Source organism: Neoarius graeffei, chromosome 8 (genome assembly GCF_027579695.1).
Source record: "Neoarius graeffei isolate fNeoGra1 chromosome 8, fNeoGra1.pri, whole genome shotgun sequence".
NCBI classification, from domain to species: domain Eukaryota; kingdom Metazoa; phylum Chordata; class Actinopteri; order Siluriformes; family Ariidae; genus Neoarius; species Neoarius graeffei.
In genome coordinates, this window is record NC_083576.1 from 86,680,409 (window position 1) to 86,703,991 (window position 23,583).

Genomic DNA, 23,583 nt, shown 5'->3' on the forward strand with positions numbered 1-23,583 from the left:
ATCAGTAACTAAGATCACGGCCCTGATTTTATCTCCATTTTCAAATCTTCCAATCAATTTCATGATTTTAATAAAGCACACGTGTCGAGTATTCGTGATTCATCTCTCGCTCATATCTTCAGGACGAAGTCAGAAGGATGACCAAAGAACTGGCCAACTTTGACCCGACGTTCTTCGAAGAGCTCGAAGATCTCAAGTTCAATTACAACGTAGAGGTGAAGAAGAACATCATCCTGGAGGAGCAGCTGAAAAAACTGTCCGAGCGCTTTGGGGTAGAAGTGGACATCCCGACGGACGGGTCGCTGAGTTAACAGGGGAAGGAGAGGAAAAGAAGTGGACAGTGATGTTTTTATAGTTCCGTTATTTTACTTTTGTAAAAAGTATATTTATGGATGTTTTAAATGCGATGGCGACGAGAACGTCGTCGTGATGATGAGCCTCACTTCACTCCACTCATCCCCGCCCCAAAATTGTGCCAAAATATATTTTATAACTTCAGTTCAAGCTGTTACATGTGTTTATTATAACAGTCACATCATTTCATTTCTGGCTCAATAAATTAAATGAAATTAAATTTTCCGTCTTAAAAATCAAGAGCAATTCAATCCACCATTTCAGGCTCAACATGATGGAGTAACTCTATGATTAAGTGATACTTTACAGCGGACACCAGCAGAGATTTCGTAAAGAATTCTACAACAGGTTCGTCCTGTCAGTAAAGATGAAAACGCAGAGGAGGACCACTTGAGGAAGAGGAACGTCGTGGAACCGATCAGGTTTCGAGCTGGACGTCTCTGATGGAGTTGAAATGGCGTCTGGCGAGACCGGACAGAGCAGCGAACAGGTTCTTCTGCGAGGCAGGGGAAGTGTCCGGATCTAACGGGAGCCGGTCCACGCGAACCACCACGGGCCGGGAGTTTAAGAAGGCGTCGCCATCGGGCCACTTCAGACCCAAGTGGTGCCGATGAATCTGTGAGGACAGGTAATAACATTTAACACACTTTACATTTAGAACAAAGCTCAAAGTGCTCCGAGATAAAGCAGAATGTAAAAGTCAGTCATATGTTCCACTAAACAAAGGTTTTAAGTCCTTTTTTAAAACTCGCTGTAGTCTGTGGCTCCCTCCGATGGTCAGCGAGGGCATTCCATACTGTAGGCGAGAGGCAGCAGAACAAAAGGCTCGGTCACCCACGGGGCTGAGATTAGTCCTGAGGCAGTTTGAGGTAACGAATATCTCAGTCCTGAGACGATATTATATTCTATTCAATCCATATTCACGCGCTCCATTTGGCTACTCTACTACTAGAGTATCAGCTCATATACAGTACTGAGCGTAAATGAGTACACCCCCTTTGAAAAGTAACATTTTAAACAATATCTCAAAGAACACAAACTATTTCCAAAATGTTGACAAGTTTAATATAACATCTGTTTAACTTATAACATGAAAGTAAGGTTAATAATATAACTTAGATTACACTTTTTTTTTTCAGTTTTACTCAAATTAGGGTGGTGCAAAAATGAGTACACCCCACAACAAAAACTGCTACATCTAGTACTTTGTATGGCCTCCATGATTTTTAATGACAGCGCCAAGTCTTCTAGGCATGGAATGAACAAGTTGGCGACATTTTGCAACGTCAATCTTTTTCCATTCTTCAACAACGACCTCTTTTAGTGACTGGATGCTGGATGGAGAGTGATGCTCAACTTGTCTCTTCAGAATTCCCCATAGGTGTTCGATTGGGTTCAGATCAGGAGATATACTTGGCCACTGAATCACTTTCATCCTGTTCTTCTTCAGAAATCCAACAGTGGCCTTAGATGTGTGTTTAGCCATGTTGGAAAAGTGCACGACGATCAAGGGCACGGAGTGATGGGAGCATCTTCTCTTTCAGTATAGAGCAATACGTCTGTGAATTCATGACGCCATCAATGAAATGCAGCTCCCCAACACCAGCAGCACTCATGCAGCCCTACATAAGGACACTGCCACTAGCATGTGTTTTTTTTTTTTTTTGCATTCCTCACCTTTGCGACACCATCAGTTCCAAAAACATTCATCTTGGTCTCATCACTCCAGAGTATAGAGTCCCAGTAGTCTTCATCTTTGTCAGCATGGGCCCTGGCAAACTCTAGGCGGGCTTTTTTGTGCCTGGGCTTTAGGAGAGGCTTCTTTCGTGGACGGCATCCATGCATGCCATTCCTCTGCAGTGTACGCCGTATTGTGTCACGGGAAATAGTCACCCCAGTTTGGCTTTCTACTTCTTTAGATAACTGCAGTGAACTCGCACGCCGATTTTCTTCAACCCTTCTCATCAGAAGACGCTCCTGTCGAGGTGTTAACTTCCGTGGACGACCTGGACGTCTCTGTGAGATGGTCGCAGTTCCATCTTTCTTAAATGTTTGTACCACTTTTGCTACAGTATTCTGACTGATAAGTAAAGCTTTGCTGATCTTCTTGTAGCCTTCACCTTTGTGGTGGAAAGAAATTATTTTCTTTGGGGAATTCTGAAGAGACAAGTTGAGCATCACTCTCCATCCAGCATCCAGTCACTAAAAGAGGTCATTGTTGAAGAATGGAAAAAGATTGACGTTGCAAAACGTCGCCAACTTGTTCATTCCATGCCTAGAAGACTTGGTGCCGTCATTAAAAATCATGGAGGCCGGGAAAAGACTTCCGGTCTGGCAGCCATGAGGTAGACAGCACACTATTGGAGCTCCCCGATCATCAAGAAAACGCCGTTATTTTTTTGAGGGATTGTTTCTTATTAACAGGACAAGTTAAAAAGGCGTTTATAATATGCCCAGACCAAAACAAAAAAGCGTATCACAGACGAGGGAAAGAGCTCAAACAACCGAGGACGAGTCAGTCGAGGACGACACACCCGGCCTTCCTGACATGGCGGAGCAACAGGTGGATGCAGACACGGCTAGCCTGCAGATGATATTGCAAGAGCTGAGAGAATTTCGGCGTGAAAATGTAGATACTCTTCGAGAGATACGAGAAGACATTAAGGCAACTAACAACAGAGTCGAAGAAGCCGAAATGCGAATTTCAGAGACAGAGGAAAGAGTGCAGGGGCTGGAAGAAGCTACGATGGAGCTGCTAAAGCTACAGGCTAAGCTGGAGGACAGGCTAACGGACCAGGAGGGGAGAGCAAGACGGGAGAATATAAGAATCCACGGCATAGAGGAGGGGTCCGAGAGCAACTCCACATCGATGATAACATTCGTGGAAAATCTGCTGAGGGAGAAGCTGGAGCTGCCCCCCACCCATGACCTGAAGATTGAACGTGCGCATCGCGCACTGGGACCGAAGCCCCCGGCTCAATCTCCCCCGAGATCTATAGTCGCTAAATTCTCCAGCAGCAAAACTAAAGAAGAAATTCTGAAGTTGGTATGGCAGAAAAAAGGTTTTCTGTACAAGGAAAGAAGAGTTTTTGTGGACCACGACTATGCACCGGAGACCCTCAAGAAGCGCCGGGAATACGCAGAAGCGAAGAAGGTGCTGCGGGAAAACAACACACGGTTCCAGACGCCTTTCCCAGCCAGATTAAGGGTGTTCTACGAGGGTGAGACGTGCCTGTACAACTCTGCTGAGGAAGCTACGACGGACATGGTGAAGAGAGGTTTGCCCGTGACGATATTTAAACCACCGGTGAGCTGGGCTGATAGAGTGAAGGACCTGATGTGGCGCAAAGTCCGGTCTCCGGGGAGAGCGAAGCAGCAACCTGAGACGACGCAGGATGGTTTTAAAAAGAGACTGGACGTTTTCAGGCGGTCTCACCGCTGATCTTGTTGCGCCTTAGAGCGGTTTCCCCACGGTAAGGATACATAGTAGTAGTGGCAGTGAAACGAACAATTAATTAACCGCTACTTTAAGACGTGTTTGGGACAGTTTAATGACATTAATAATACAACATGTGTGATCGGGGAAGCTCCGACTAAGCTAAAACATGGAACATTTTGAAAACTTAAAGGAGGGCCCTCCACAACTGGAGATGATTGGAGACTTTCCCTCCGAGCCGGCAAAACATCCCGGCTCCTTCAGGGTCACAAACGAGACCTCAAATCAGGAAGTTCAACTTGAGTCACTGGTAAAATGTCTTAAGTTCATGTTTTCTTGGGACTGTTCAAGTCACGTTCTTTTTTCTGTTCGTGTTCTTATAGTGTTTGAGTGGAGGGGGGGTAGTAAGATTAAGAGACACATAATTTATAATGGAAAGTCCAAAAGTTCCACTTAGGTTGGCCTCTTATAATGTGAAGGGTGTACTTAATCCAGTTAAAAGAAGTAAAATTCTGGGTAAAATGAAAAGAGACAAGGTAGATGTAATATTCCTGCAAGAGACACATTTAACTGAATCCGAGCATGCTAAACTTAAAAGGCAGGGCTTTAATCAAGTTTATTCATCGTCCTATAAAACAGGACATAGAAGGGGAGTGGCAACACTGATAGCGAAAAGAGTAATTTTTGAAAAGATATCAGAAACCACGGACAAAGAGGGTAGGTATAGCATGCTTGTAGGAAAATTAGAAGGGTCAGAAGTCACTCTCTTAAATGTTTATGTACCCCCAGGTGCAACATGGGAGTTCTATAGACAAGTATTTGATCTCATGATTACAAAAGCCCAGGGAATGGTGATCTGTGGTGGTGACTTTAACTTGAGATTGAATCCAAAGTGGGATGTGTCAAGATCCACTCAGACTAACACAGTAAGCAAAAAGGTGAGAAAGATGATGAGTGAAATGGGCATTTGTGACGTATGGAGGGAGTTTAATCCTACAACTAGAGATTACACCTTTTATTCCCCACCACATAAAACGTACTCAAGGATTGATTATTTCTTCATGTACAGCAAAGACATTGGTGTTGTAAAGTCTTGTAAAATTGGAATAATGGACCTCTCGGACCACAGCCCGGTTTATCTAGATTTAAACTTTAAAAATAACAAAAACTGTTTTTCCTGGAGACTTAATTTAAATGTACTTAAAGGGAAAATGAAGAAAGAACTTCAGGAGGAAATTCGGTTGTACCTGTCAGAAAATGATAATGGGGAAGTGTCCCCACTTATGGTATGGGATGCAGGTAAAGCTGTCTTGAGAGGGAAAATTATTGCGAAACTGGCCCTACAAAAGAGGCTTAGACAGGAGAAACTGAATAAACTAGAAAAAGAGTTAGAAAATTTGGAGAAAAAACACAAAAAAGATGTCCAAATGGATATTACGCAGAAAATTAAGGAAATTAAAAATCAAATCAAAGAAATTTACGAGGTAGAAATTCAGAAGAAACTAACCTTTTTGAAACAGAGTTATTATGAAGTAGGTAATAAGTCAGCCAAAATTCTGGCTTATAAATTTAAAAAACAACAAGCAGAGAGGGTAGTATATAAAATCAAAGACCCAACCACCAAACAAATAAAATTTGACTTTCAGGACATTCATAGTTGCTTTGAAAAATATTATAAAAATTTATACACCCGGATGGTCAGTAAGGGGAATAAGACACCTGAATCTCTGCTTGCGTCACTCAATCTCCCCACAATTACAGAAGACCAGAACAAAGTCCTATTGGCCAATGTGACTATCGAAGAACTCCAAAAGGCAATCTCTAGACTAAAACCTAATAAGTCCCCAGGCTCCGATGGGTTTACAGCGGAGTGGTATAAGACTTTCTGTGACTCATTATCACCTTTACTACTGAGGACATTCAATTGGGTCATTAAAAATGGAGAGATGCCTCCATCTTGGAGGGAGGCAATTATTACTGTAATACCGAAAGATGGTAAAGATAAGACAGATTGTTCTAGTTATCGACCAATTAGCTTGCTAAACCAGGATTATAAACTATTCACATCAATTTTAGCAAAACGCTTGGAAATCATACTTCCAGATATTATTCAATTAGATCAAACGGGGTTCATTAAGCAGAGGCAAACCCAGGACAATGTCAGGAGGACATTGCATGTTATCAACCATATAAACCAAGACAAATTAGAGGCTGTTCTGCTGGGGCTAGACGCAGAGAAGGCTTTTGACTCTGTCGACTGGTCATTCCTATATAAGACACTAGAGAGATTCCAGTTTCACAATGATTTTGTTAAAGTAATACAAGCCCTATACTATAAACCAACAGCTAAAATTCGAATTAATGGAGGATTATCAAATAGTTTTGAATTAGAAAGGGGATGTCGACAGGGCTGCCCTATATCTCCGCTCTTATTTGCCATCTTTATAGAGCCCTTGAGTCAATGGATAAGGCAGAATGAGAAGATTAAAGGAATTATGGTGTCGCATGAAGAACACAAAATTGCCCTGTTCGCTGATGATATTTTGATATACTTGGGGCAGCCATCCTCCTCTTTTCCAGAATTACTCACAACCCTGAAGGAATATGGCTTACTATCAGGTTATAAACTTAATACTCACAAATCACAAATTTTGACATTCAGGTATTCACCTAGCCATACCATCAGAGAGGAATTTAAAAGTCAATTGGGAATCCAAATCAGTTAAATATCTAGGTGTGAATATCCCAAAACACCTGAACATGATCATATCAGAGAACTATGACATACTATTTTCCAAAATTAAATCAGACCTGACCAGGTGGAATCTAATCCCCTTCTTAGGATTAGGACAAAGAGTGGAAGCGATAAAAATGAACCTGTTGCCCAGATTACTGTATCTGTTCCAAAACATACCAGTCGAGCTCCCAAAGGGGAAATTTCAAGAATTAGATAAATTAATATCTCGATTCATTTGGCAGGGGAAGAAGCCAAGAATTCGCTATAAAACTCTCCAACTAGCAACGGACAAAGGAGGCCTTGCTCTCCCGAATATTAAAAATTATTATCAAGCGGTTCAGATAAAAATTTTGGTTAACATTTGCAACCCTTCCTATAAAGCAAAGTGGAAAGACATAGAATGTCAGATATCTAGCGACATCCCAATACAAGCAATTATAGGGGATAGTGGACTGATTAATTGTTTAAAAGAGGTAAACCCATGGATTAAAATGTCAATGAGGATTTGGCACAGGGTAATCAATGAAAATAAGGCGAAAGAACCTTACTGGATCATAAAATGGATAGGATATGACAGATTTTGTACCAAACAGGATGGATGCTAGATTTAAACAGTGGGCTGACAAAGGGCTAGCAAAATACAGTGACCTTTTTGAGGGGGGCAAACTGCGACAGTTCCAGGATCTTAAAAATCGATTTAATTTAATAAATCAAGATTTTTATAGATTTTTGCAAGTTAGACATTATGTAGATAATATAACGAAAAAGGAAGAAGTACGACAAACTAACTTGGGATTACTGAAGATATTTCTACTCAGCTACAGATCGGACCCTGGACGCGGAAACATATCAAAGATATATAAGGTGTTGCAAGAACTAGAAGGAGGAGACACTGCATATATAAAGGAGAAATGGGAGAAGGAGAGCAACATTACGATGCAGATGGAAACATGGGGAAAAATTATGTTACAGAAGTGGAAGAGTACATTCTCTCTGTCCTGGAGAGAATTTGGGTGGAAAAATGTTGTCAGGTTTTTTAGAGTTCCAGCACAAAGGACTTCTCTGGGAAGAAATACAGCCTGCTGGAGATCCTGTGGCGAGAGCAAGGCAACGCATTATCACGTGTTTTGGGATTGTCCGGTCATTACAAAATACTGGGAAGAAATTAAATCGAACATGGAGGAAATAGTGATTCCATCAGGGTTTGAGACCTTATACTTAGGGCTAAGACCGGACTCTGTGAAGGGACCTGAAAACAGATATATGTATAATATTTTATTATTAGCAAGTACAAAAGCAATCACAAGGAAATGGTTGGTAAAAGATTCCCCTACAATTGAAGATTGGATCAAAGTGGTAAAGGATATTTTCACGATGGAGAAGCTAACATTCATTTTGAGGCTGGAACAAGAAAAGTTTGAAAGTTATTGGAAAGTTTGGATCAACTATCTAACAAATGATAGGCAGGAAGTTTAAAGTGACAACCCCATACCCCCCTCCTCCTCTTGGTTCTTAGTTTCTTGACTACACTCATTTGGTTCTGGTTTCAGTTTTTGGTGTAGTTATTACATTATTATTATATGTGCTACACATGTATGCAGCAAGCTATCTTTGTTTTATTTTAATGACTATCACAATTGTTATTATTTGAGTTATTTATACTTTTGTCATTGCTGTTATTAACACCCCTTGATGGATTATTGTCCATACTACTCCCCATATAACATGGTTATTAGTGTTACTTTGTAACAGTATAATTTTTTTTTTTTTGGATACTTGAGATGTTTAGAAATTTAGAGGGGTGCTGTGTTAGGGAACATAGGTGCTTTTGTAATGATTTTTTTTTTTTAATTTTGAATATCTTTGTAACCTATTTGTTTTTTTATATATGTTTCAAGCAATAGACTTGATGAGGTATACATGTATGAGCTCTCATTTTTTCCAATAAAAAGTTTAATAACAAAAAAAAAAAAAAAATCATGGAGGCCATACAAAGTACTAGATGTAGTAGTTTTTGTTGTGGGGTGTACTCATTTTTGCACCACCCTAATTTGAGTAAAACTGAAAAATGTGTAATCTAAGTTTATATTATTAACCGTACTTTCACGTTATAAGTTAAACAGATGTTATATTAAACTTTGTCTTGTCAACATTTTGGAAATTGTTTGTGTTCATTGAGATATTGTTTAAAACGTTACTTTTCAAAGGGGGTGTACTTATTTACGCTCAGCACTGTACCATGAGTAGAGAAAAACAAAATGGCGGAGCGTGTTGCTGAACCAACCAACATTTATTTAAATGTCTAAAGCTATTCTATACGGCACAACAGAACACTCAAGTCAATTAATGCAGCCATCGATAGGTTAAGAACTCCGCCCAAGCGGAAATGATTGTCAGACGTTTTGTATAAAGTTTTTATTTACCGAATTTGCAAAAAAAAAAAAAAAAAAAGGTCTGTTTCTCAAAATCCAGTGAATGTGGACAGAATAAAACAGCTATTCCACTCACTCATCGTACATGGATTATGGACAACTCGGTGCTACGCGCCTCATCGGCTATCAGCTCACGGACGACTCAATTTCATGGAATAATTGTTAAATATCACGCGGGTATATGAAGAATAGGCACTGAAATAATTCAGTAAATACTGAAAGTTTACAAGTTGTAAAAATTCTCCATCACGATGATATACAGTCATTTGCAGAAGTCTTAGGCACGTGTAAAGAAATGCTATCGACCAAAAATGACTTAAATAATGAAATTAAACGTTTCAACATAAAGCCTATAAATTAAATTTAAAAAAAAAAAGTCTTGCTTTAAATTAAAAAAAGCCTTGCTTTAAATTAAAAAAAAAAAAGTCCAAGCAATGCAGTTTTACTGAGCATCTTACAGAACCAGCTACAGTTCTTCTGGACACTGTCACACTCGCGCCTTCATTATGTTTTCCTTTTTTAATCTGAAAAGTGCTCTCTTATGGATGGAATATGCTTTACATGTCAATCCTGAAATCGAGATGCTGACCTCTTCTGCTCCTCAGACCTGCCTGATCCATCCTGATGCCCTACGTCTGGCTGGAGCCTCGTCGCATCGCTCCTGTGGAGGACGACGGCCCTATATCGTATGGACAGTCGAAAGTCACACTTGGAAGACGCTCTGGACTCTTACAGTAATGCTTTTATGGCTGAGGACTACAGTTGACTTGCTAACTTTAGGACTGCAGTTGTCATGAACAGTTTTGCACTCAAGTTTCCATCAATGAAGAGTTTATAACATCAACAAAACTGACTTCATGTTAAAACTGTTAATATTATAGTCAGGCTGTCTGTTGTCGCCCAAATGAGGATGGGTTCCCTTTTGAGTCTGGTTCCTCTCGAGGTTTCTTCCTCGTGTCGTCTGAGGGAGTTTTTCCTTGCCACCGTCGCCACAGGCTTCTCATTGGGGATAGATTAGGGATAAAATTAGCTCATGTTTTAAGTCGTTCAAATTCTGTAAAGCTGCTTTGCGACAATGTTTATTGTTAAAAGCGCTGTACAAATAAACTTGACTTTACTGCTCAGATACAAACATTTAATGTTTAATCTTGTGCGGGGGGGGGGGGGGGGGGGGGGGTGTGGACATGTTTGAAACTCTAGAATGTTTTGACTCGATAATGTAGAAGTTTAGTTATAAAATGGAAATCTATAACAAAAAAGTTTGCATGGGGGGAAAAGGGGGTGCCAAGACTTTTGCACAACACTGTGCGTTTTAATTACAGTACCGTATTGTCATTCCCTACATTTATATGCAGTTAAAGGAAAACAGATCAACCAGAGGGTGATGTGACAAAGCGCAGTTACTGCGACCATCTGCAGTTGATTATTTTTCCAATAACAGCATGCACGGAAATGTTTTCTTCCTCTGACACCACAGTGATTTGTTTATTTATTAATATTAAATATGTATTTTCTTTAATACATTTCTGTTGTGGAATGTCTGCGAAACAAAAGACCGTGTGTTTACACATCTCTTTATAGAAAACTCCTCCATATCAATGATTACACGCGGCTTTTACTCCGTTTATTTGTAGCGTCCGTCCGCTGTACGCATATCTGTGAACGAAGGAAGAGAGTTACTATAGAAACGAGAGCCCGAGGACGTTACCTTGACGAGCGCTCCGTCGTTACAGTGCCACACTATTCCCTCCACACGACCTTCATCGCTTTCCCGAAACCACGAGCGAAGCTGATGGTACTCCACTGCAGGAGCGTTCCGGACACGCAGGATTCCATGTGGCACCAGAACGTGGAGCGGATTCCTCTTACTGCCCAAACCTGAGATCAAAACCATTTTATTAATGAGGCGCTTTTAGATTCCGACACGCTTTCACTTCTAAAATATGAAAAGCCCAGTAGATAGAGTCCTGTGCAAAAGTCTTAGGCACATGTAAAGAAATGCTGGAGACCAAGAATGGCTTTTAAAAACTATAATCAATAAGCCATAATTAATGAAACAAAATCAATATTTGGTGCGAGACGTCCCTTTGCTTTTGAAAAAAAAGGGGGGGAGGCATTCTCCGGTCCAGTGAGTGCAGTTTTATGCGGAAATCATTTGTAGGTTTTACTGAGCATCTTCCAGAACCAGCTACAGTTCTTCTGGACACTTTGACTGTCACACTCGCGTCTTCATTTTGCACCAAAACCCAGCAGCCTTCATTATGTTTTCTTTTTTAATCTGAAAAGTGCGCTCTTATGGAATATTCTGCTCAGATACAAACTTTTTTTTTTCCTGTAACGTTTCATTTTGTGCTGGAAAAACAAAAAACCTTTGGAACTCAAATGTTTGTCATGTTTTGACTTGATAATGTAGACGTCGTAAAACTAAACTCGATAAAGGTTAAAGGAATAAAGGGGAGGGCCAATACTTTTGCACAATACTGTACAAGTCAACACTGAAAAGGAGGACAAATACAAAAACGCTTTAGTGTAGTACAATTTTCATATTCCAGGACCAAACTTACAATCAGAAATGTAAAAGTTATTTTTAAAATGTTTGTTATAAAAAGACGTCTCAAAGTGTTTTGTGAAAATTTATCACCGTTTTGATGCATCGTAAATTACCCAGCCGCAAAAAAACACCACAAAAGAAGTTCAGGATGTTTCAGAAGATGCACCAGCGACTCTCACCGTACGGGTTTCCGTTCACGTTGGTGCCGACGAGCTCCAGCGTTTGCTCCATCAGCTCGGTCAGAGGGACGCTGGTGATTTCCAACAGCGCTTCATCCTGACCGTTCGGCCTCAGAACAAGAGCCGTTCGGGCGTCGTAGTCGACCACGGACGCGTGCCAGCAGTACTGCTTGTTGAAACCATCCACTGGAACCCAGCCTACAAAATATTAAAAATTAAAACAGATATAAACAAAAACAGTTCAGTTCCATTTCAGTAGAATTAGTTGATTAGGGTCAAAGTCGTGCTTAAAGTGCTGATGACACGAACATGACTCTATGCAATTTCTTAAATAAACTATACAACATGGCAAACGTTAGATTTCTGTTATAATTACGTGAAAAGAAGCTGTTGTTACGCGAATATCCAACTTTTAAATTGCACAGCGCAAGAAAACTGGGTCCGTGGCTCGCGGCCATGTTGTGACGTCAGCGGGAGAACACGCTGCGGTTCACTGGCTGTTCTACTCAATGGAAATGGCGCATGAAAACGCCGGTGAACTCTCTAGTGCTAGCCCTTCCTCTTCTGGGAGTCTAGAATTGTGTTGATGATTTTATTTATTTATTTTTTTAAAATAGAACGATGAATGAATTTATCTCCACGTGGCCCTAAATTCTCCGCTATTTTTTCCTGCTTCACCATGACCCAATACAAGATACTACATCATGCGTCACATCACGTGGTGGGCTTTCCCCATTCGCGCAAGGCATTGTGGGATACAAATTTGAAACAGGAGAGAAAAATGGAGGATGTGAGTGTGCGAATGAAACGTGAAAGAGCGACTACAGTAACGGAAAGAAAGCGAGAAGAAAAGTCGTTATGTTCTATACGAAGGAAAGGAAACACAGGACCAAACTAATAAACATCGGCGCTTGGCGAGCACCTCGGTGTGATCAGCTGTTCGTTTAGCGACAGGATGATGTAAACCTGCGCATGCACACACGGACTTCCTCTATCTGCTCAACGCGAGCGATTTCATGCACATTATTTGCTTTAATCTTCTCAAATTAAATAACTTCCCAGCCACAGAACAGAACGGCCTGATATTTTGTGAGATATTACAGAAATAAACATATATCACAATGACCACATTTCACGAAATCGAAAAGCCGTCTAGGTTTAGTTCAGCGTCGAACCAAACCACAAACAAAAGTATAAGTTTGGCTCTGGTCTAAAACGTCACCAGTTATTGATGCATTGCTTTCAGAGGAGGTTAAAGTTGGTTTTGTATGGAACCGTACACTACCGTTCAAAAGTTTGGGGTCACTTTGAAATGTCCTTATTTTTGAAAGAAAAGCACTGTTCTTTTCAATGAAGATCACTTTAAACTAATCAGAAATCCACTCTATACATTGCTAATGTGGTAAATGACTATTCTAGCTGCAAATGTCTGGTTTTTGGTGCAATATCTCCATAGGTGTATAGAGGCCCATTTCCAGCAACTCTCACTCCAGTGTTCTAATGGTACAATGTGTTTGCTCATTGCCTCAGAAGGCTAATGGATGATTAGAAAACCCTTGTACAATCATGTTAGCACAGCTGAAAACAGTTGAGCTCTTTAGAGAAGCTATAAAACTGACCTTCCTTTGAGCAGATTGAGTTTCTGGAGCATCACATTTGTGGGGTCGATTAAACGCTCAAAATGGCCAGAAAAATGTCTCGACTATATTTTCTATTCATTTTACAACTTATGGTGGTAAATAAAAGTGAGACTTTTCATGGAAAACACAAAATTGTCTGGGTGACCCCAAACTTTTGAACGGTAGCGTATATGGGGTCGTTTACCCGGGATGTGTCCGTGCTCATCAGGTACCGGATGCCCACTCTCATACTGAACTCGACGTGCAGGAATCCAGGATTCAGGCACGGTTCGGAAATCCTCTTCAACATTCCACGTGAAACCTAAAGTTTGAGAATGGAAATGAAACCGACGCCGTTTACAGCAGAACTGTAACCTGCCCTCAACGTGAAGCTGAGTGGTTTAATAAATAAACAAAAAAACAAACACCTTTACAGGTCTTTTGAGTGTGCTGATATTTCTTGAACCTCTTGTCCGCCTGCTTGGTGGGTTTCCGATCCAGGCGAGCCCAAAGGTACGGTTCTCCTGCAAAGCAAAGCAAAAGAACGATGTAAACTATCCAGCGTTTTCTGAAAAACAAACTTCAGCTTCATTCTTCACAACAACAAATACATAACCTCATTCAACGTTTATAAAAAAAAAACGATCAGATTGCACATTTGGAAGCGTTTTATGATGCCACAGGCATCAAACTGGGCGTGGTCTCTCTCCCAACGTCAATCATGATGACACTCGCGTCTGCAAGCTCAGGTATACGGAAGAGGGCAGATCGCGCCTTCTTACGAGTGTGTTACGCCACACTGTGACTCAGCAAAGAAGAGATTTTAACACAGAAAACTGTCACTCCATATACATATATGTTTATATCCAGCATGCAGATATGCAGCACCTCTGTACAGAGTGACGTAGCAGCACGTGCCATCCAGCTTCTCCGTTGCGAGTGCATGGTAGACGTCCGACTCGACAGCCACAGGGTTCACCGTATCCGTGGCAACCACCTGAAAATGCTAAACACATAAAAAGCAAGGTCACATAAAAGCTTCACAAGCGCAGGGTTCAGTTGCGACCACAAAGATCATTTCAGACACCGCAGACGTTCGTCAGTACAGCGAGACCTTCGTGATTTTACACACACTTATTTGTGGAATTGGTTTTTCTTCCATCCGTCTCTGCGGACTCTGGGTGGGACGAAGCGTGACGCCTTTGTTCAGTTTTCTAGAAATAACTTTATTCAGATATTTTCAGACTGTGAGTGCAGTGAAAGGAGCAATAATGCAGGAACCGGACTGAGGAGAAAGCAGAAGTGTTCGTGCAGTGAGCCCACTCGGTCATTCAACTCAATTCACTTCAGATCTACACCTTCAACTACATTCAGAAAATTCAAGATACGTTTCAGATCTGAAATCCTCAACAGGAAGATAGAACTGCTGTAAAACTGAGGTAACTGGTTTATACTAGTTAGGAGGTCTTTGAAAGAAAGAAAGATGGACGGACGGGAGTCAGGGAGGAAGGATGGACGGACGGGAGTCGGGGAGGGAGGAAAGTTCACACAAACAAAAATGATACGACTATAAAATCTCATCTCATCTCATTATCTCTAGCCGCTTTATCCTTCTACAGGGTCGCAGGCAAGCTGGAGCCTATCCCAGCTGACTATGGGCGAAAGGCGGGGTACACCCTGGACAAGTCGCCAGGTCATCACAGGGCTGACACATAGACACAGACAACCATTCACACCTACGGTCAATTTAGAGTCACCAGTTAACCTAACCTGCATGTCTTTGGACTGTGGGGGAAACCGGAGCACCCGGAGGAAACCCACGCGGACACGGGGAGAACATGCAAACTCCACACAGAAAGGCCCTCGCCGGCCACGGGGCTCGAACCCAGGACCTTCTTGCTGTGAGGCGACGGTGCTAACCACTACACCACCGTGCCGCCACAACTATAAAATGTTATTTAAATAATAATAATATTGAGAATCTAATTATTATACTGAGAATCTTCACAGACATGATTAGAGTCCAAAATCTCAAAAGAAAAAGGATAAACAATAGGTATAAGGATGATTTGGGGTTTTTAGAAGATGTTTGTTTAACAAAACATTAATTAATAAACACACCGGGATTAATTAGAAACAGAACTCTGCCGCCGTGGCTGTGTCCCAAACTGCTCACACCAACACTACAGGTCCGCTACAGGCTCCACTACAGTACAGGCCCGCTCAACTACAGGCTCCACTACACTACACTGCAGGCCCGCTCAACTACAGGCTCCACTACAGTACAGGCCCGCTCAACTACAGGCTCCACTACACTACAGGCCCGCTCAACTACAGGCTCCACTACACTACAGGCCCGCTCAACTACAGGCTCCACTACACTACAGGCCCGCTCAACTACAGGCTCCACTACAGTACAGGCCCGCTCAACTACAGGCTCCACTACACTACAGGCCCGCTCAACTACAGGCTCCACTACACTACACTGCAGGCCCGCTCAACTACAGGCTCCACTACAGTACAGGCCCGCTCAACTACAGGCTCCACTACACTACAGGCCCGCTCAACTACAGGCTCAACTACACTACAGGCTACACTACAGTACAGGCCCGCTCAACTACAGGCTCCGCTACACTACAGGCTCCGCTACACTACACTACAGGCTCCGCTACACTACACTGCAGGCCCGCTCAACTACAGGCTCCACTACACTACAGGCTCCACTACACTACAGGCTCCACTACACTACAGGCCCCACTACACTACAGGCTCCACGACAGTACAGGCCCGCTCAACTACAGGCTCCACTCCACTACACTACGCTACGCTACAGGCTCCACTACAGTACAGGCCCGCTCAACTACAGGCTCCACTCCACTACGCTACAGGCTCCACTACAGTACAGGCCCGCTCAACTACAGGCTCCACTCCACTACGCTACGCTACAGGCTCCACTACAGTACAGGCCCGCTCAACTACAGGCTCCACTACACTACAGGCTCCACTACAGTACAGGCCCGCTCAACTACAGGCTCCACTACACTACACTACAGGCTCCACTACACTACACTGCAGGCCCGCTCAACTACAGGCTCCACTACACTACGCTACAGGCTCCACTACAGTACAGGCCCGCTCAACTACAGGCTCCACTCCACTACAGGCTCCACTCCACTACAGGCCCGCTCAACTACAGGCTCCACTACACTACACTACAGGCTCCACTACACTACACTGCAGGCTCCGCTACGCTACAGGCTCCGCTCTGCTACGCTACAGGCTCCGCTCCGCTACACTACAGGCTCCGCTCCACTACAGTACAGGCTCCACTACAGGTCCGCTCCAGGCTCCACTACACTACAGGCTCCGCTCCAGGCTCCACTACACTACAGGCTCCACTACAGGTCCGCTCAACTACAGGTCCGCTCCACTACAGGTCCGCTCCACTACAGGTCCGCTCCAGGCTCCACGACACTACACTACAGGCTTCACGACACTACACTACAGGCCCGCTACAGGCTCCACTACACTACAGGCTCCGCTACAGGCTACAGTACACTACAGGCCCGCTACAGGCTCCACTACACTACAGGCCCGCTCCGCTCCAGGCTCCACTACACTACAGGCTCCGCTACAGGTCCGCTCCAGGCTCCACTACACTACAGGCTCCGCTACACTACAGGCTCCGCTACACTACAGGCTCCACTACAGTACAGGCCCGCTCAACTACAGGCTCCACTCCACTACAGGCTCCACGACAGTACAGGCCCGCTCAACTACAGGCTCCACTCCACTACACTACGCTACGCTACAGGCTCCACTACAGTACAGGCCCGCTCAACTACAGGCTCCACTACACTACAGGCTCCACTACACTACAGGCCCGCTCAACTACAGGCTCCACTCCACTACAGGCTCCACTCCACTACACTACAGGCTCCACTACACTACACTGCAGGCCCGCTCAACTACAGGCTCCACTACACTACAGGCTCCACTACACTACGCTACAGGCTCCACTACAGTACAGGCCCGCTCAACTACAGGCTCCACTCCACTACAGGCCCGCTCAACTACAGGCTCCACTACACTACACTACAGGCTCCGCTACACTGCAGGCTCCGCTACGCTACACTGCAGGCTCCGCTACGCTACACTGCAGGCTCCGCTACGCTACAGTACAGGCTCCACTACAGGTCCGCTCCAGGCTCCACTACACTACAGGCTCCGCTACAGGCTCCACTACACTACAGGCTCCACTACAGGTCCGCTCCACTACAGGTCCGCTCCACTACAGGTCCGCTCCAGGCTCCACGACACTACACTACAGGCTTCACGACACTACACTACAGGCCCGCTACAGGCTCCACTACACTACAGGCTCCGCTACAGGCTACAGTACACTACAGGCCCGCTACAGGCTCCACTACACTACAGGCCCGCTCCGCTCCAGGCTCCACTACACTACAGGCTCCGCTACAGGTCCGCTCCAGGCTCCACTACACTACAGGCTCCGCTACACTACAGGCTCCACTACACTACAGGCTCCACTACACTACAGGCTCCACTACACTACACTACAGGCTCCACTACAGTACAGGCCCGCTCAACTACAGGCTCCACGACAGTACAGGCCCGCTCAACTACAGGCTCCACTCCACTACACTACGCTACGCTACAGGCTCCACTACAGTACAGGCCCGCTCAACTACAGGCTCCACTACACTACAGGCTCCACTACACTACACTACAGGCTCCACTACAGTACAGGCCCGCTCAACTACAGGCTCCACTCCACTACGCTACAGGCTCCACTACAGTACAGGCCCGCTCAACTACAGGCTCCACTCCACTCCACTACACTACGCTACAGGCTCCACTACAGTACAGGCCCGCTCAACTACAGGCTCCACTACACTACAGGCTCCACTACAGTACAGGCCCGCTCAACTACAGGCTCCACTCCACTACAGGCTCCACTCCACTACACTGCAGGCCTGCTCAACTACAGGCTCCACTACACTACAGGCTCCACTACACTACAGGCTCCACTACACTACAGGCTCCACTACAGTACAGGCCCACTCAACTACAGGCTCCACTACACTACAGGCTCCACTACACTACACTACAGGCTCCGCTACGCTACAGGCTCCGCTCTGCTACGCTACAGGCTCCGCTCCACTACAGTACAGGCTCCACTACAGTACAGGCTCCACTACAGGTCCGCTCCAGGCCCCACTACACTACAGGCTCCGCTACAGGCTCCACTACAGGGCCGCTCCAGGCTCCACTACACTACAGGCTCCACTACAGGTCCGCTCCAGGCTCCACGACACTACACTACAGGCTTCACGACACTACACTACAGGCCCGCTACAGGCTCCACTACACTACAGGCTCCGCTACAGGTCCGCTCCAGGCTCCACTACACTACAGGCTCCGCTACAGGTCCTCTCCACTACAGGTCCGCTCCAGGCTCCACTACACTACGGGCTCCACTACAGGTCCGCTCCAGGCTCCGCTACACCACGGGCTACACTACAGGCTACGCTACAGGTCCACTATGCTACAGGCGACACGACAGGCTTGCTACACTACAGGTCGGCTCCGCTACACTGCAGATCCACTCCAGGCTCCACTCCACTACAGGCTCTGCTACGCTACACTACAGGCTACACTACACTACAGGCTACGATACAGGTCCGCTCCATTACACTACAGGCTACGCTACAGGTCCGCTCCACTACAAGCTACACTACACTACAGGTCCTCTCCACTACAGGTCCGCTCCAGGCTCCACTACACTATGGGCTCCGCTACAGGCTCCGCTACACTCCGCTACACTCCACTACAGGCTCCGCTACAGGCTCCGCTACACTCCACTACAGGCTCCGCTACAGGCTCCGCTACAGGCTCCGCTACACTCCCCGCTACAGGCTCCGCTACAGGCTACACTCCACTACAGGCTCCGCTACACTCCGCTACAGGCTCCGCTACAGGCTCCGCTATACTCCACTACAGGCTCTGCTACACTCCACTACAGGCTCCGCTACAGGCTCCGCTACACTCCCCGCTACAGGCTCCGCTACACTCCCCGCTACAGGCTCCGCTACACTCCCCGCTACAGGCTCCGCTACACTCCCCGCTACAGGCTCCGCTACACTCCCCGCTACAGGCTCCGCTACACTCCCCGCTACACTACAGGCTACACTCCACTACACTCCACTACAGGCTCCGCTACAGGCTCCGCTACGCTACACTACACTACAGGCTCCGCTACACTCCACTACAGGCTCCGCTACAGGCTCCGCTACAGGCTCCCCGCTACAGGCTCCGCTACAGGCTCCGCTACAGGCTCCGCTACACTCCACTACAGGCTCCGCTACACTCCACTACAGGCTCCGCTACAGGCTCCGCTACACTCCGCTACAGGCTCCACTACACTCCGCTACAGGCTCCACTACACTCCGCTACACTCCACTACAGGCTCCGCTACAGGCTCCCCGCTACACGCTCCGCTACAGGCTCCGCTACACTCCACTACAGGCTCCGCTACAGGCTCCGCTACAGGCTCCGCTACACTCCGCTACAGGCTCCACTACACTCCGCTACAGGCTCCGCTACACTCCGCTACAGGCTCCGCTACACTCCACTACAGGCTCCGCTACACTCCACTACAGGCTCCGCTACAGGCTCCGCTACACTCCCCGCTACAGGCTCCGCTACACTCCCCGCTACGCTACACTACAGGCTACACTCCACTACAGGCTCCGCTACACTCCGCTACGCTACACTCCCCGCTACACTCCACTACAGGCTCCGCTACACTCCGCTACAGGCTCCGCTACAGGCTCCCCGCTACAGGCTCCGCTACACTCCACTACAGGCTCCGCTACAGGCTCCGCTACACTCCACTACAGGCTCCGCTACAGGCTCCGCTACAGGCTCCGCTACAGGCTCCGCTACACTCCGCTACAGGCTCCGCTACACTCCACTACAGGCTCCGCTACACTCCACTACACTCCACTACAGGCTCCGCTACACTCCACTACAGGCTCCGCTACACTCCACTACAGGCTCCGCTACACTCCACTACAGGCTCCACTACACTCCGCTACAGGCTCCGCTACAGGCTCCGCTACGCTACACTACACTACAGGCTCCGCTACACTCCACTACAGGCTCCGCTACAGGCTCCCCGCTACAGGCTCCCCGCTACAGGCTCCCCGCTACAGGCTCCCCGCTACACTCCACTACAGGCTCCGCTACAGGCTCCGCTACACTCCGCTACAGGCTCCGCTACACTCCACTACAGGCTCCGCTACACTCCCCGCTACACTCCACTACAGGCTCCGCTATACTCCACTACAGGCTCCGCTACACTCCACTACAGGCTCCGCTACACTCCACTACACTCCCCGCTACAGGCTCCGCTACACTCCACTACAGGCTCCGCTACAGGCTCCGCTACACTCCACTACAGGCTCCGCTACAGGCTCCGCTACACTCCACTACAGGCTCCGCTACACTCCACTACACTCCACTACAGGCTCCGCTACACTCCACTACAGGCTCCGCTACACTCCACTACAGGCTCCACTACACTCCGCTACAGGCTCCGCTACAGGCTCCGCTACGCTACACTACACTACAGGCTCCGCTACACTCCACTACAGGCTCCGCTACAGGCTCCCCGCTACAGGCTCCCCGCTACAGGCTCCCCGCTACAGGCTCCCCGCTACACTCCACTACAGGCTCCGCTACAGGCTCCGCTACACTCCGCTACAGGCTCCGCTACACTCCACTACAGGCTCCGCTACACTCCCCGCTACACTCCACTACAGGCTCCGCTATACTCCACTACAGGCTCCGCTATACTCCACTACAGGCTCCGCTACACTCCACTACAGGCTCCGCTACACTCCACTACACTCCCCGCTACAGGCTCCGCTACAGGCTCCCCGCTACAGGCTCCGCTACACTCCACTACAGGCTCCGCTACAGGCTCCGCTACACTCCACTACAGGCTCCGCTACAGGCTCCGCTACACTCCGCTACAGGCTCCGCTACAGGCTCCGCTACACTCCACTACAGGCTCCGCTACACTCCACTACAGGCTCCGCTACACTCCCCGCTACACTCCACTACAGGCTCCGCTATACTCCACTACAGGCTCCGCTACACTCCACTACACTCCCCGCTACAGGCTCCGCTACACTACACTACAGGCTCCGCTCCACTCCGCTACACTACAGGCTCCGCTACACTCCGCTACAGGCTCCGCTCCACTCCACTCCAGGCTCCACTCCGCTCCATTACATTACAGGCTAGGCTCCGCTCCGCTCCATTACATTACATTACAGGTCCGCTCCAGCTCTCAGCGCCTGCTATTATTAAGTAAACTAGTGCGCGGTTTGGAACGAGGCCTGTGCTCGTGCGTCCTCACCTGACCGATCCTCTTCGTGGCCGCTTCTTCTTTCACCTCAGTGAGGAAAACACAGGGGATTTTCTGCTGCACAGAGCCGAGGCGCCTCATGGCTCTCCGGTCCGGTCCTGCCGCTACGCCATTTTCACTGTTTAAAACAACATGAACGCGTCTGCAGACACAGCTGTTTCCGTTCGGTGTGTCCGCGCTGAGCGGAGTGAGAAGGCTGGGCTCTCTGCTGCCCCCTGCTGCCCCGGAGTCTCACTGCGCCAACACAGCAGCTCAGTGAGGAGAGCAAGCGGGGAGGATTGAGTCAGTGAGGGGGAAAGTGATTTTGTTCAAGAAAAAATATGATTTGAAAGGAAAGAAGTGTTTCAGCAAGACACGAAGTGATTCGTTATGCTTTGGTGGGGGAAAAGCAGTTCAGTGGGCCACAGAGCGATTCAGAGGGGTACAGAGCGATTCAGAGGGGTACAGAGCGATTCAGTGGGCCACAGAGCGATTCAGTGGGGTACAGAGCGATTCAGAGGGGTACAGAGCGATTCAGTGGGCCACAGAGCGATTCAGAGGGGTACAGAGCGATTCAGTGGGCCACAGAGCGATTCAGTGAGGTACAGAGCGACTCAGTGGGGTACAGAGCGATTCAGAGGGCTACAGAGCGATTCAGTGGGCCACAGAGCGATTCAGTGAGGTACAGAGCGATTCAGTGGGCTACAGAGCAATTCAGTGAGGTACAGAGCGATTCAGTGGGCCACAGAGTGATTCAGTGAGCCACAGAGCGATTCAGTGAGGTACAGAGCGATTCAGTGAGGTACAGAGCGATTCAGTGGGCTACAGAGCAATTCAGTGAGGTACAGAGCGATTCAGTGGGCCACAGAGCGATTCAGTGAGGTACAGAGCGATTCAGAGGGCCACAGAGCGATTCAGTGGGCCACAGAGCGATTCAGTGGGGTACAGAGCGATTCAGTGGGCTACAGAGCAATTCAGTGAGGTACAGAGCGATTCAGTGAGCCACAGAGCGATTCAGTGAGCCACAGAGCGATTCAGTGGGCTACAGAGCAATTCAGTGAGGTACAGAGCGATTCAGTGGGCCACAGAGTGATTCAGTGAGGTACAGAGCGATTCAGAGGGCCACAGAGCGATTCAGTGGGCTACAGAGCGATTCAGTGGGCTACAGAGCAATTCAGTGAGGTACAGAGCGATTCAGTGGGGTACAGAGCGATTCAGAGGGGTACAGAGCGATTCAGTGGGCCACAGAGCGATTCAGTGGGGTACAGAGCGATTCAGAGGGGTACAGAGCGATTCAGTGGGCCACAGAGCGATTCAGAGGGGTACAGAGCGATTCATTGGGCCACAGAGCGATTCAGTGAGGTACAGAGCGACTCAGTGGGGTACAGAGCGATTCAGAGGGCTACAGAGCGATTCAGTGGGCCACAGAGCGATTCAGTGAGGTACAGAGCGATTCAGTGGGCTACAGAGCAATTCAGTGAGGTACAGAGCGATTCAGTGGGCCACAGAGCGATTCAGTGAGCCACAGAGCGATTCAGTGAGGTACAGAGCGATTCAGTGAGGTACAGAGCGATTCAGTGGGCTACAGAGCAATTCAGTGAGGTACAGAGCGATTCAGTGGGCCACAGAGTGATTCAGTGAGGTACAGAGCGATTCAGTGGGCTACAGAGCAATTCAGTGAGGTACAGAGCGATTCAGTGGGCCACAGAGCGATTCAGTGAGGTACAGAGCGATTCAGTGAGGTACAGAGCGATTCAGTGAGGTACAGAGCGATTCAGTGGGCTACAGAGCAATTCAGTGAGGTACAGAGCGATTCAGTGGGCCACAGAGTGATTCAG

General features: G+C 47.0%; 2 protein-coding genes across 6 annotated transcripts in view; one reads left to right on the forward strand and one right to left on the reverse strand.

The window, feature by feature from the left end:
- The window catches only part of cep290 (centrosomal protein 290), a 123,420-nt gene extending 122,846 nt beyond the window's left edge, over window positions 1-574 (forward strand). For all 3 annotated transcript variants that reach the window (XM_060928419.1, XM_060928421.1, XM_060928420.1), the window contains exon 52: window positions 123-574. In XM_060928419.1, the coding sequence (XP_060784402.1) occupies window positions 123-311 (189 nt within the window). In that variant the 3' untranslated portion in view covers window positions 312-574. The remainder of the gene's footprint in view (window positions 1-122) is intronic.
- Window positions 500-21,968, reverse strand: rlig1 (RNA 5'-phosphate and 3'-OH ligase 1). 3 transcript variants are annotated; one of them, XM_060928426.1, is made up of 8 exons: window positions 21,758-21,968; window positions 14,197-14,314; window positions 13,737-13,832; window positions 13,514-13,630; window positions 11,690-11,887; window positions 10,668-10,837; window positions 9,549-9,638; window positions 886-970 (listed from the first exon to the last, which is right to left on the reverse strand). In XM_060928426.1, the coding sequence occupies exons 1-7, from the start codon at window positions 21,845-21,847 to the stop codon at window positions 9,561-9,563; spliced, it is 867 nt and encodes a 288-aa protein (XP_060784409.1). In that variant the 5' UTR covers window positions 21,848-21,968; the 3' UTR covers window positions 886-970; window positions 9,549-9,560. The 3 variants fall into 3 exon arrangements, with proteins under 3 accessions (XP_060784408.1, XP_060784407.1, XP_060784409.1); XM_060928424.1 differs by lacking the exon at window positions 9,549-9,638 and having other exon boundaries at window positions 676-970; window positions 21,758-21,966; XM_060928425.1 differs by lacking the exons at window positions 9,549-9,638; window positions 10,668-10,837 and having other exon boundaries at window positions 500-970.
- Window positions 21,969-23,583: the final 1,615 nt, after the last annotated feature.

What these genes read in the sequence shown, in the direction of transcription:
- rlig1 (XM_060928424.1), bottom strand. Translation starts at nt 21,847, where the DNA reads ATGAGGCGCCTCGGCTCTGTGCAGCAGAAAATCCCCTGTGTTTTCCTC. An exon ending in TGAGCACGGACACATCCCGG is followed by an intron (nt 11,888 to 13,513) that starts GTAAACGACCCC and finishes AATATTTTGTAG; the next exon opens with GCTGGGTTCCAGTGGATGGT. An exon ending in CGTGAACGGAAACCCGTACG is followed by an intron (nt 10,838 to 11,689) that starts GTGAGAGTCGCT and finishes TTTTGATCTCAG; the next exon opens with GTTTGGGCAGTAAGAGGAAT.